This window comes from Ammodytes marinus (genome assembly GCF_949987685.1).
Source record: "Ammodytes marinus genome assembly, chromosome: 8".
NCBI lineage: Eukaryota > Metazoa > Chordata > Actinopteri > Uranoscopiformes > Ammodytidae > Ammodytes > Ammodytes marinus.
This window is the reverse complement of record NC_137212.1, coordinates 20,291,854-20,304,395: the sequence shown is the minus strand read 5'-3', so window position 1 is coordinate 20,304,395 and position 12,542 is coordinate 20,291,854. Positions and strand designations below refer to the sequence as shown.

Sequence of the window (12,542 nt, the reverse complement as noted above, 5' to 3'; positions counted from 1 at the left end):
GTGTATGTGTGTGTGTGTGTGTGTGTGTGTGTGTGTGTGTGTGTGTGTGTGTGCGCGCGCACGCGCGCGGGAGGAGGGGCATGGTCTTTCGTCATTACTGATGACATAATATTGATCATGTAAATCGTGTCATCGAGGCAGAAAGCTCCCATTTAAAACACTGCAGATAAAAGCTGCACTGGACTAGAGCAACCTGCAAGATGCATGCTTTTAAACGTTTTTTACCAAAACGCATTATTTGTACATGAAATGATGTGATCAATTCATTCATTCATTCTCATATGTTTTTTTTCTATTTATGGAACGAAAATACAGTTCCACATGACTTGTTTTGTGGTGTTGTGATCTAAAAGCCATGCACTGCTGTGACAAGCAGGATATGGGCACAGCAAGCCCACATGTGACCATGAAGCACAGCAGGGTTCAATTAAGCTCAGTTTCCTCTGCCAGTTAAGGTTACTAACATCAGCCACAGTGCATGTCACTCAAGTCAAGCACGGTGTGTCAGTCTGATTTAGTAGAAGAATCACATTATTTACACTTTATTTTCATTTTCCCTTCATACCTGATGGACTGAAATAGAAATTTTAACAGTTGCAAAAGCATGTTCAGTAGGTTTGTTGCAACACCATTAGATAAACAAGCTTTAGATACAAATCAATTTAGTTGTTATGCCTGTGTAAAGTCATGCTGGGCAGAGCCTTGAGAGTCTGGGTTGGATCACAGTTAGCGCTGGATCAAAGCAGGTACGCAAGCAGTAAAGACAAAAGGCCACCGCTGTGCCTTGCTCAGCCCCAAAGCCACTATCTGTGGAGTGCATATCCTCGGAGAAGTTCACGGCGAGCTACAGTATGTGTCAAGGTGCCCTTTCTCTCTGACAACTGCTCGTAAGATTCCATTCCCCCTATCTAAAGCTTTAAATCTTAACCTAGCCTGCATGACATGTTACATCATGCAATCACAAAATGTCGGCATAAATCTGTGTGTTCAGTTGTGCTTTCAATAAAAGGGACACAAAGTCACTTGTGATTGGCCATATCAATTTTCCAAGTATGCAGAAGGATAAGATACATTTAAACAGACGTCAAGAGAATTTAACTCAAGGTGAGAGTGATTGCTGCACCATAGTCCTAAATGTGTTCAAATGCAATGGCCCAGAATCTGGTGAAAGCACTTTATCTCATCTGATCAATGTTGAGGATTAACAGTAGCACCAGGGGGAGAAGCTTGGTTTCTTGGCAGCAGCACACAGTAGCATTGTAGGTCAGCAAGTGAATGGTTATTATGTGTGGGAAAGCTGTACGCTCGTAGAATGGTAAAGCTCATTATGAGACAAGAAAAATTGTTTACTTGTTCTTGTCTCATAAAATTGAGATTAATCTAAATCTAAATGTATACAAAAAAGAAAATGAAGAAAGAAAATGGCATTATAAAAAGTCAAAATTGCAAAAGGGGAAAGTATCTCTGCCTGGTTGGCCAGACAGCTGTTTATGATGTGGGCAGAGTGAAATAATATGAAAATTATCTTCCTCATGACTGTCGGGAAAGGGTTGTTTGAACATTATGTTTATTACATTATGCGGACACACAAGGCTTTCCTTAATAAAACATTTACAATAGCTACCCGCTGTAAAACTAGTCAATATATGTAGCAATATGTTGTTGTGTTTGTGAGTTGCAACTTTTACAACAGCAGACAGTGTAAATATCCCATTATTTATAACTGCAGACCTGTTCTCCAAGTCTTTGCCTGAAACATTTCTTATAATGCACAAATATGTAAAACACGGTTTATACCTAATGCGAGTACTTTGTTACACACATTGACTTTACACACAAAGCCTTTCTTTTGGACCACATATGCCCTTCCTCCCATAGATGTATATGGCCATGTAGAGGTCCCACAAGTCCCTTAGAATGTAGGTTAAGCTACCAATATGTCAGGTAGACGTGAAGTGCAAGGTAAATAGGACCTTGGACTCGCTTTGATTAGCACGGGGATGAGGGGGCAAAGTCCCCCTTTCAGAGGATTTACAACACCTGTTAAGAAAGCGCTGACCAACAAAAGCAGACACACCGTCTGACTTTCAGACGCCAAATATGTTTTAATGCTACATACTAAATATTTTTCTCTGTGATAAGGTTCTAGGAAAAATGTATAGTTCAAATTATGAATTAGGATTATTTTAGATACTGCACCAAAAAGCTATTTTTCTGGTGTATTGAATTACTGTTTTATCATTTGCAAATGTACTGGATATTGTTTAAGCTCCATTTATTTTACCACACTGAATTGGTGTGTTTCTGCTGTGTACAAAGATTCATGGAAATGCTCTTTATAAACTCTGGTGAGAATATACACTAGAAACTGTTAAGGCCCATGCTGCAACTCAACATTCCAAAATATTGATGTTTGCTTTAGCTGTAGAGCCCACTCTATACACTGTTACTTACCTTATACACTTCTGTGATGTGTTGTCATCTGTGCAACATTTATGTGCCAATAGATCAGTATGGCAGAAGGACACTCTTAACACTCTGCTCTGCCAACCGCACCAGAGTAAAAATAGATGTATGGTCTAGCTCAAACACAGCTGAAATTTCACTCAAATACTTGACATGCTGCAACAAGTTGAGAGCTACTATTAGCTGTGTTTGGTTCCCCTTACTGTACTAGATGTTTTGGAAGTATTTCCAGATGTTGCGTAAATTGTAAAATCTCCAGCGGGGCAGTTTGGCCCTGCCAGTTTCAACTGGTCACCCATCATTTCATCAATCACACAACACATTGTTTTCCTTCCACAACAAAGCTGATGACTCCACCCTCTTTTATAGAAGTCGGATTTTGTTTCCACCTTGAAAACAGGGAAGAAACCCTGTTGTTTTCCTTGTGCGGCTGCCACCACAAGCGCCTCCCCCTTTTCTGAATGGGAAAGTGTGTCAGTGGAGCAGGTCCTGCTCTGTGGTTCTGATGGTTCTGCTCAGCTGACTGGCAGGAGAGGCGGCCAGTCACAGACAAAGCTGCTCTTTGAGCAGCCAATGGGAGCGCAGGGGATTGAGGGAGGATCGTCCTACTGTTGCCAAGACAACCACCTTTGAACGAGTGTGTTCATGGAATGCAGCCAGATGGCAGTTATATAACAGGCTGAAAGGCGGGGTGGAGGCTCTGAAGGGGAAGCGTTGAAGGGAGCAATAGAGAAAGGGATTTTTTTCCATTGCCCTTTATTTATTTATATCCCTCAGTTGCGCCACGTTGGCCAGTAAGAATTCTACCCAACAAAACACTCAAATATTTCACCTGCGGTCCATAGAAAATGTTAAAGGGTAATGTCAGTCACTAACCTTGTAAGCATTTGTCCTCACACAGTGACTCATGTGATTGGTTGGTTGAGTAGTTATAAAAAAGCCTTTAGAAAACAGTCATCACAAGAGCTGTGATGGCCGGCTAAAGCCGCCGCTGCGATTTGCAGGTTACCTAATATACCTAATACCCTGTGTAACACAACAAAAGTGTTCAAGGACTGATTGGCACACACTGCAGCATGGACCAAATCAAATCTTGCACACAGTCCAATCATTGACAGCCAGTTGCGGTTGTTGTGTGTGTTGCCATTGTAGGCCTTGATGGGTTCATTACAACAGTGTGGCTTTGTTAACCTGCTTAAGGTTTGTTCATCCTGGAGAAGGAGTGACAGAGTGAGAGTGAGAGAGAGAGAGAGAGAGAGAGTGAGAGAGAGACAGCCGTGAAACTTTATAACCCTGGGCCTCAGCTAATGCAATTGACCTGCTATTCTGGGCTTGAGGAGGCCCAGCTACTTAGATAAACAACATAATGAAAAGAACAGGCTGTTCCTGGGTAAGAAGGCTCAGGGTTCCACAATGAACACAAGGTGTACACCCAGTTTGCTTTGTCAATCGCAGGATCCGCTTGGTCCTTGACATATCCATGGTTTCTTCACAGTCCTGTAACATTCTCAACTATTTCTGTCATCCAATAAGCTATATTTCCAACCTTGTAAAGCAGAGATAACATTTGACTGCCATGTAATAACTAGAATTTCTTGTGAAAAAATTCTTGTGAAATGTATCACATGCATGGTTGTCTTGTGGGAGTTCAGTGTGTGAGTTGAAAAATCAGGGCTGTCTTTAGAGTACTGGTTTAATTAAGACTGTCCACTTGATCTGATATGACAGGTGTTTTATTGACACAATCTGCAGTCGGCGTGATACGCCTAACAAGCAAATGTTCAATGTTCCTGTAACTGGCCTCTATATTGCGATGCTACTGGGTGGTGGCTATATAAATGTTTACTTGTTATATAAATAAATACAGATAAAGAATACCCAGCCCACTGTGGCACACCCTGTGTATCATCCAAGGGCTTAACAGTTATAACTTCTTTTTCAATTCATTTGACAATCATTTTGATCGAATAGTCTATAATAACGGAAAATTAAGGAAAATGTGCCTTGCACTTTTACAAAGCACATATTGTATTGTCTTTGTCTTTTATGAAAATGTATCATATTCTTTCTCAATAGAGCAATATATTTATTTTAGGTAACTATCAACTTCTTTCTTTTGAGGGAGCTGGTACAATGTTGTTTTTTTGAACTATTTCACTGATTTTCTTTTTTCATTTATCTCTCTCTCTCCAGCTCAAATAGAGGTAATCCCCTGTAAAATCTGTGGGGACAAATCATCAGGGATCCACTATGGTGTCATCACCTGTGAAGGCTGCAAGGTGAGCGTTCACACAACTCCATCACCACAAGTTGTTAGTTCCAGTGGTAAAACCCACAAGAGCATTTTACTTTAGTCTTATCAAAGAATTTTGTTTATGAACGTCAACATATAGATGCTCACCTCATTTACCACCGACTCACATTTTGTGTGCATGTCTCTCTTTGTCCGTAGGGTTTCTTCCGACGCAGCCAGCAGAACAATGCTATGTACTCCTGCTCACGACAGAGGAACTGTCTTATTGACCGGACCAACCGCAACCGCTGTCAGCACTGCAGGCTGCAGAAGTGTCTTGCTTTGGGCATGAGCCGGGATGGTGAGTTCAGCTACAGCTCAATCTATTTTTAATTAACTCAGAGTTTTCCACCCCGTCCCCCCCACACACACACACTTTTTGCTTCACACATTTGAACAAGCTGTTGAATTATCATTGTTTGACCCTAGACCATACCTTCATGTGTTTTTGCATCCTCCTTTTTTTTGCAGCGGTCAAGTTTGGCCGAATGTCCAAAAAGCAGCGCGACAGCCTGTACGCAGAGGTCCAGAAGCACCAGCAGTCCCAGGAGTGTGCGGTGGCCCACGAGGAGAGCGGCGACATGGTGGACCACGGCCGCAGCTACAGGAGAGGCTCCGGTGTAGCGCTCAGTGATCTGGATGACATCACCATGCTGCCGAAGGGCCTGCTCTTTGAGCTCCCGCAGACACCAGAGGTCACAGACTACTGCAACCTGGACATGTTTGGAGGCAGTGCGGGCAGCAGCTCTTCCTCTCAGAGCTCACCGGAACAGACCAACCTGGACTTTGGAGACGTCAACCACAGCATCAAGCACGAGTACCAGCTCTTGCACGACTCTGGACTCTTCTCACATGCTATTTTCAACCCGCTGCTCGAAGGCTGCTCCCTGCTTGACATAGGTCAGTTTGAAAAAAAAGGCTATTAATACTGTTGTGTGTTTGAACTATAAAGCAGTTCTAATCAAATAGATAATGTGAATCTCATTGGCAAGAGTAAGATATTTAATGAAACTTCCCCTTTTTGTCCAGAGCGTATAACTCAGAGTGTGGCGAAGTCCCATATTGAGACCAGCCAATACAGCGCAGAGGAGCTGAAGAGGATGGCATGGACCTTATATAGCCCTGAGGAGACCCGCTCCTACCAGACCAAGGTACATGTCATACACACGCATATGGATATATAACCTCATTTATACACAATTCGAAAAATCTTTCTTCAGTCTTCACATGAACTAATCCGATTCTGATTCTTATTCTGATCTACTCTATACAGTCTAAACTTGAAAAAAAATTAACAGTAGAATTAACCAGTAAAACATTTCATATTGGTTCAGTATCAAGGCTCACAAAGTTATGTATTTCAGTTTACACAACAAGAAAAAACAGCATTAAAACTTTCCCTAGAACATTTAGACATACTCCGTTGATGATGCCCATGGTGCCTTCCAGGTGTTGCAATTCTCATAAAAGTCTCTTTCTCTTTCAGTCGGCTGAGGTAATGTGGCAACAATGTGCCATTCACATCACCAATGCCATCCAGTACGTGGTGGAGTTTGCCAAGCACATCTCTGGCTTCATGGACCTCTGTCAGAACGACCAGATTATCCTCCTCAAAGCAGGTCAGTGCATGACACCGGTATTCGCACACACACTGCAGACTACAATCAGTGCCAGACATTGTGTTTAGCCACGTAACAGTCACAGGAGCTGTTCTACAGATACGCCTCCAGAAAGACAGCTAGCCCGCTGTGTGTACTAATGTGTATTAAACCAACCATCTAGCTGTGACAAAAGATCTGATAGATTTAAATGATCAGATCTTATGCAGAGTGCCTTGAAAAGACACGTGGCACTTCTGTTGCTGAAGAATGTCAAGTCTTGTTTTAATCACCCGGACCTTCTCTGCTCATCAATCACACCTCAGCAGACGTGCCTCAACTTTATTAATCCCACAGGCTGATGTGTGAACTATTTCTTCTTACAATAGTGACTTGAAATTGAAGTATGGTTTTCAGTGACAACCAAAAGCGATATATCAGTCAAAAGCAGTAGATCAAAGGCTGTGACTGGCAGCCGAGGTATTTAGTTTCCTCATTCCATGAAAGTGAAAGAAGCAAAAGCAGGCACACACAGGTTTTTCCACATAAAGACATCTAAAATGGACTAATTGGATGCATCAGAAAAAGGGGCAAAAGCATAGCCACACGCATACATGTTCTGCCAAACCGCTGACGGAAGGAGAATGATAACATGACTGGAAATGTAGGCAAATGAGAAGTTACCCACACGGTCAAACAGTCCAGTCCTTACCATTAACCTGGCTTGTCCATAACACCACTCAGTCATCAGAGATAGCAGAATAATTGCTGTATCAAAAAAACATGCAGCGATATGAACAAGTGACTTAATTCTTGATGCATTGCCTACCTTGTTTGCGGTAATATTTGTACAGGTGGCAATTCCCCTGCCAGTCATAGTTTCTCCAAACCATTATAATTTATACAATGACATTAAAGAATGTTTTGCTTTATATAATTGAGACCAGGCACGTTTGTTCAAGAAATAGGAGGCCTTCTTATTACACCCTGCAGCATCAAGAATTACGGATAGATGTCAGTGATAATGTCACTAACGTAGATATGTAGGCGAAATGCTACTAAACTTTTTTTAGTAATTTGTTCCTATTTTTTTTGTGTCCACAGGCTGCTTGGACGTTCTTCTTATCCGTATGTGTCGGGCCTATAACCCCATCAATAACACCTTGCTCTTTGACGGAAAGTTTGCCACTCCTCAGCTTTTCAAAGCTCTTGGTGAGACTAAACACATTCACTACTTCACTCGGTCTCTGTCTCTCTCTCTCTTGCTCTGTGTGTCTCTCTCTCTCTTTTCACGGGAAACGCAAAAGCAGGACAGGGGCATATTTAGGTCAACTTTATTTAAATCTGTTTTATCATCCGGGAAGTTCCTGTTTTGATGCTGAACCTTTTCCTCCTTCTCCCCGGCCCCAGGCTGTGAAGACCTGGTGAATGCAGTGTTTGACTTGGCCAATAGCCTGAGCCGTATACAGATGTCCGAAGAGGAGATGGCTCTCTTCAGTGCTGCTGTGCTGCTCTCACCGGGTGAGATTATACTTCATTAACTTAATGGATTTATCTTTACCAGGGTGTACTTGGATGTACATTTCTGTATTAGACTTGCAAAGGGCTACACACCTGATCACTGCAGGCAGTATTTACATTCATACTAAATGGGCCAAATAAACCCGTAGAGGCCACTGTTCAGTATCTCATTCATTCATTAAAAGCTCTTACAACATTTTGTCACACTTAAACACAAGTTATTCGATCCTGAGCATTCTGTCCAGAGATCCTACAAATAAAGGGAGAAACACAGCACCACAGTTAAATTCACTTCATATTGTTAGTAGAAAATTCACAACACACTTACATCAGAAATGTCACACCCATGGCAATTGTCATATAGTGCCAATGTGAAACTCCAAAGTGGATTTTAGCCCATCTTTGACATGTTATAAGTAGGAAATCTGGTATCTTTGACTTTACTGATGATCATTTCCCAAACACAGTCAGATGTTGATTTCAAATTCAGTACAGTAGAGTACCTGACAACAACACTAACAACAGCATCTTGTCGACTATAATTTCCCCTCAGACCGACCCTGGCTGACTGACGTTCAGAAGATACAGAAGTTGCAGGAGAAAGTCTACGTGTCTCTGCAGCGCTGCCTACAGAAAGAGGGAGCATCAGAAGAGAAGCTAGCTAAGGTACGAAGCCAGCTGCATCACTGTGCCAGATCAACCACTGTATTGAGAAGATGTGTAACTGCTGTTTATTTCTACTTCTATTAACTCTGTCTCTTCCCTCTGCATCTCCCCTTCTAGATGGTGTCTAAGCTTCCCACGATGAAGTCCATTTGCAACCTCCACATCGACAAACTGGAGTTTTTCCGCCTGGTTCACCCAGAGACAGCATTCACCTTTCCCCCACTTTATAGGGAGGTTTTTGGCAGTGAAATCACCTTCCCAGACTCCACCGAGGGCTAACAACGCTTAGCTAAATAGCGTGATTCGAAAAAGAGACATTGAGGTGTAGCGAGGGGGAGGTAGAAATGTGGCAACCAGCTGAGGCTAAAAGCAACCAGCACCTCAAACGACAATCCTGCACGCTACACTTAAGGAAACACTCCTCCCACCCTCCTGCCCTGCACGCTAGTCCATTCAGCTCCGACGTAACACTGTAGGAAGTTCTGCTGGCTACTCAGTGCATGTTACCTCTTTTTTTATGGAGTTAAAGAAATTAGTAAAGAGTAGCCTACATAATTTGTATTCTCGAAAAAATATTTTTCTATGAGGAGACCTTAAACCTCTCATCGTGTTGAATTCCTTTCTAATATAAAATGACTTTCACCGTACTCACTGTTCCTGTAAGCTATATTGTTGAATGTATCCCCTTTACCCCCTCAACCGTTCAGCACAGCCCTAGGCTTGAAATAGAATGTACATACTTAAAGTCCTCAGCCACTTTGGGGAGCTTTGCAGTGACGATGCCTGTTTCAGTTGTCAGTCAAGTAACAGTTAATATTTTTGTTCAATATTTTTTTGTCAGCGCCCGTATTTTGCAGTTTTGTAACGTGTGAACAAACTGTTTAAAGGGACCATGATCAAACTCACAGACCGACAGGGTTTTTTAAATTGTGTGACTCGTGGGCAGACACTCAGTTTCTGCAACCGAGCACCTAAAAAAAACTGCTTTGCTCACAAAGCACAAAAAATAGCACTTCTGATCTTTATAGGTATTTTTTACTTACGCACCTTCAGACACTGATGAAAGTGAGCTCTTTATTATAATTTTTTAATGCAATCAATGACCTCAGTCCTAATACCTTTTCCCTTTTGCAAATGCCACATGGGGAGTGAGATTGATAGAATCACAAAGGTTTTGTGAAAGTATTTTTCAGATGTTCCTTTCCTTTATAAACCCATAATCATGTATGCTAAGAGCAGTCGTGAATTGAGTGGGAATGTGCTTGTGCTCAGGTCTCATACAGATACTGCCTGCCCAAATATTGGGGTTCTGGGATGAAAAGATTCTTGTTGCTGGAAAGAAAAAGAAAAGAAAATCTAGTGGATTATTAGCATTTATATAAATCCTCTTTAGAATCCAAAATTAAATCTAAAGATTTCAAGGGTTCAGACTGCCAGCTGTGAAACTTATGTCAAACCAGTCAGAAATGCTAGATACACCCTCCCGCTGTAGATAAGCTGTTTATACAAGGTGCTGCGCATTGTTGACCGCCATGGGGTTAACATGCTCTCTTTGGGTTAGCATCTGGAACTGTCGCACCTCAGCCCCCTGTGCAGAAAAGTACCATCGCCCAAACCATCTGGCAGCGTTTCAACCGCCAGGTTCAAAAGACTTTTGGAGTAAAAGGAAACAACTGAACTGAGCGGCTGATGTTGAAATGTTGCCACCAGCATGGCTGGATGAGGGGCAAAGAATTGAGAGTGGACTGTTGGACGATTATGTTTCGTAAGGTGCATAGAAATCTATTTTGGGGATTTAATGTCTGCACCAATTTTAATTGCTTCACGGTCAGGCAGACTACGCTGTCGCACGCCAAGGTGTTCTGATTGGAGAATTGAATCCTCTGTTCCCTTTTTCCCCCATCCCTTACTACCTCACCCTCTTCAAACACTATGTACATGGCATATATAAGGGTTGACAGAGCCATCAGCTACCCCCCTGAGTTAATATTCTGAACGCAAACTAGAGAGCCTCTTTAGATTTTATTTTATTTTTTTAAATAGTGGTGACATTTGAATGCCAGTGATGATATAACAATCTTAAAATATATAACTATGCTCTTAAAACCTGACAAGACAAAAGCAAACAGATATGCTGGATCTACTTATACTACCTATCCGCTATTATTTTAGAGCACTTAATACTCTACTTAGATACAGTTCTATCTTAAGTAAGGGGACAGATAGGATTGTTGTACTGAAAGATGAGAATCTGTCTACCAGTACCCTAAAGAATCATGAAATAGCTGTAATCTTCAGCATTTTAAGACAATCACAGGACATATTTAGGGTGTTCTGCTCTATTTAATATGTCAGCCAGGTTTGCTTTGCACTGCTGGGACAGTGCATTTTGCCATACACTTTGTTATAATAACAATAATAATGATAATTGATAGGTTTTATATAGCGCTTTTTTTGGAGGTCACTCAAAGACGCTTTGGGAGTTATCTCACATAGTGTGAAGGGGTATTACCCTTTTCTGGGTATGCAAGACAGTGGCATGGTGGGATTGTGCAATAATGACCTTTCCCATTGTTCTAAGTATATTGGGCTTTGAATGTTTTTTCATAAGCGCTCTAGCACAGTTATCCTCGCAGCACTAACAAAATAAAGGAACAGTTATTAAGAAAATAATGTACCAAATACACAGCCAACCACTACACAGACCAGCTTTCAGATGACATGTACAGATTGTAACAAAGTGCAATACTTTGTGTGTCGAGTTCGAGAATGTTAAGACGTGCTGAATTCAAAAGACTAGTGCGCGCTATAGCTTTTGCGGGCCTAAAATCTGTCCAGACGGCAGTACAGAAGATTTGCACTTCTATTTCCATATAGAGTTACTCAGGGAGATAGCTTGGCTCTCTGTCCTACAGTGTGTGCATTTAGTCCAGACACCTTGCACCAACATAGAAGACCTTAAAACCTTGATCACTTTGTACCGTACATGTTCTTGTGAATGTCTGATTTCAGAAGTATCAAAGATTTTTACCCCTGTATAATATCATTATCGCAAAACTTGTTTGAGCTTGAGTCATAGATGAAATAGGATATTGGAAAAAAAAGCAAATATACAAAAAAAAAGAAGCATAAAAGATGGATTATAATCTCTGAATCTTGTGTTGGTTTTGTTGTGATCTTTTGGTTCTTAATTTTTATCCTTATATGTACTGTGTTTTTTTCTCATCAGTTTAGTGTCCTTTTTGTCTTGGAGAGATGTAATTCTATTTTTTTAAAGAGCGTTTTTAAAGATGTCTCCCTAAAAGTTTATCTTTTGTCATGATCCTTGTGTTTATGATATGATCACTCTATTTTAAGATTATTATTATTAAATCAATTTAGATTTTAATAAGAAATAATTTATTATATGTTATGGATATAAAGCCCAAGAGGTTTTAACACAGTCAAGTGTTATTGCACAATGGTGATACATGTGGATTTAAGAATGTAATAAAAGTCTTTTTACAATTAAAAGAAAATGTGTTGTGTTTTTTATTGTCTTTTTAATCATATTGCACCAAAAATTATAGATTAACAAAACAAGCTTTAGAAGGAAAATGTGTCTTATTCAGTATCCATTTTGTCACTGTGCCTACCTTAAGTTGTGTATTTCTGTCATTCTGGTCCGTATACATAAAACCAGGTGTTCAAGACATAGGCTACTCCGTATAGGGAACATTTTGAGCAATACAGGGGCCCAGCAGCTAATTTGTGCCTTGGGGCAAGTTATTCCAGCTATGTTTCAAGCCATCTCATACGTGTAGGCTAAATACATGCGTGTAGGCTATATTTCATTTCATGTATCTTTACCAATTAGTACGACTTAGTAACCTATGTTTCTTTCGTTACACCTTTAAAGACACAAAAAGGCTATGCGCATAAAACATCATGTAAGAATGGCAACATCTGGCCAGCAGATACACGGGTGTGTCCCTCCTACCGCCTCCAGGGGGCGGTAT

General features: G+C 41.0%; 1 protein-coding gene across 1 annotated transcript in view; it reads left to right on the top strand.

Moving 5' to 3' along the window:
• rorca (RAR-related orphan receptor C a) overlaps positions 1 to 12,043 on the top strand; it is a 13,246-nt gene extending 1,203 nt beyond the window's left edge. Inside the window, exons 2-10 of the mRNA XM_080033243.1 lie at positions 4,660 to 4,745; positions 4,919 to 5,060; positions 5,231 to 5,659; positions 5,789 to 5,910; positions 6,246 to 6,378; positions 7,462 to 7,569; positions 7,768 to 7,878; positions 8,432 to 8,544; positions 8,662 to 12,043. Coding sequence (XP_079889369.1) covers positions 4,660 to 4,745; positions 4,919 to 5,060; positions 5,231 to 5,659; positions 5,789 to 5,910; positions 6,246 to 6,378; positions 7,462 to 7,569; positions 7,768 to 7,878; positions 8,432 to 8,544; positions 8,662 to 8,823 — 1,406 coding nt within the window. The 3' untranslated portion in view covers positions 8,824 to 12,043. The remainder of the gene's footprint in view (positions 1 to 4,659; positions 4,746 to 4,918; positions 5,061 to 5,230; positions 5,660 to 5,788; positions 5,911 to 6,245; positions 6,379 to 7,461; positions 7,570 to 7,767; positions 7,879 to 8,431; positions 8,545 to 8,661) is intronic.
• Positions 12,044 to 12,542: the final 499 nt, after the last annotated feature.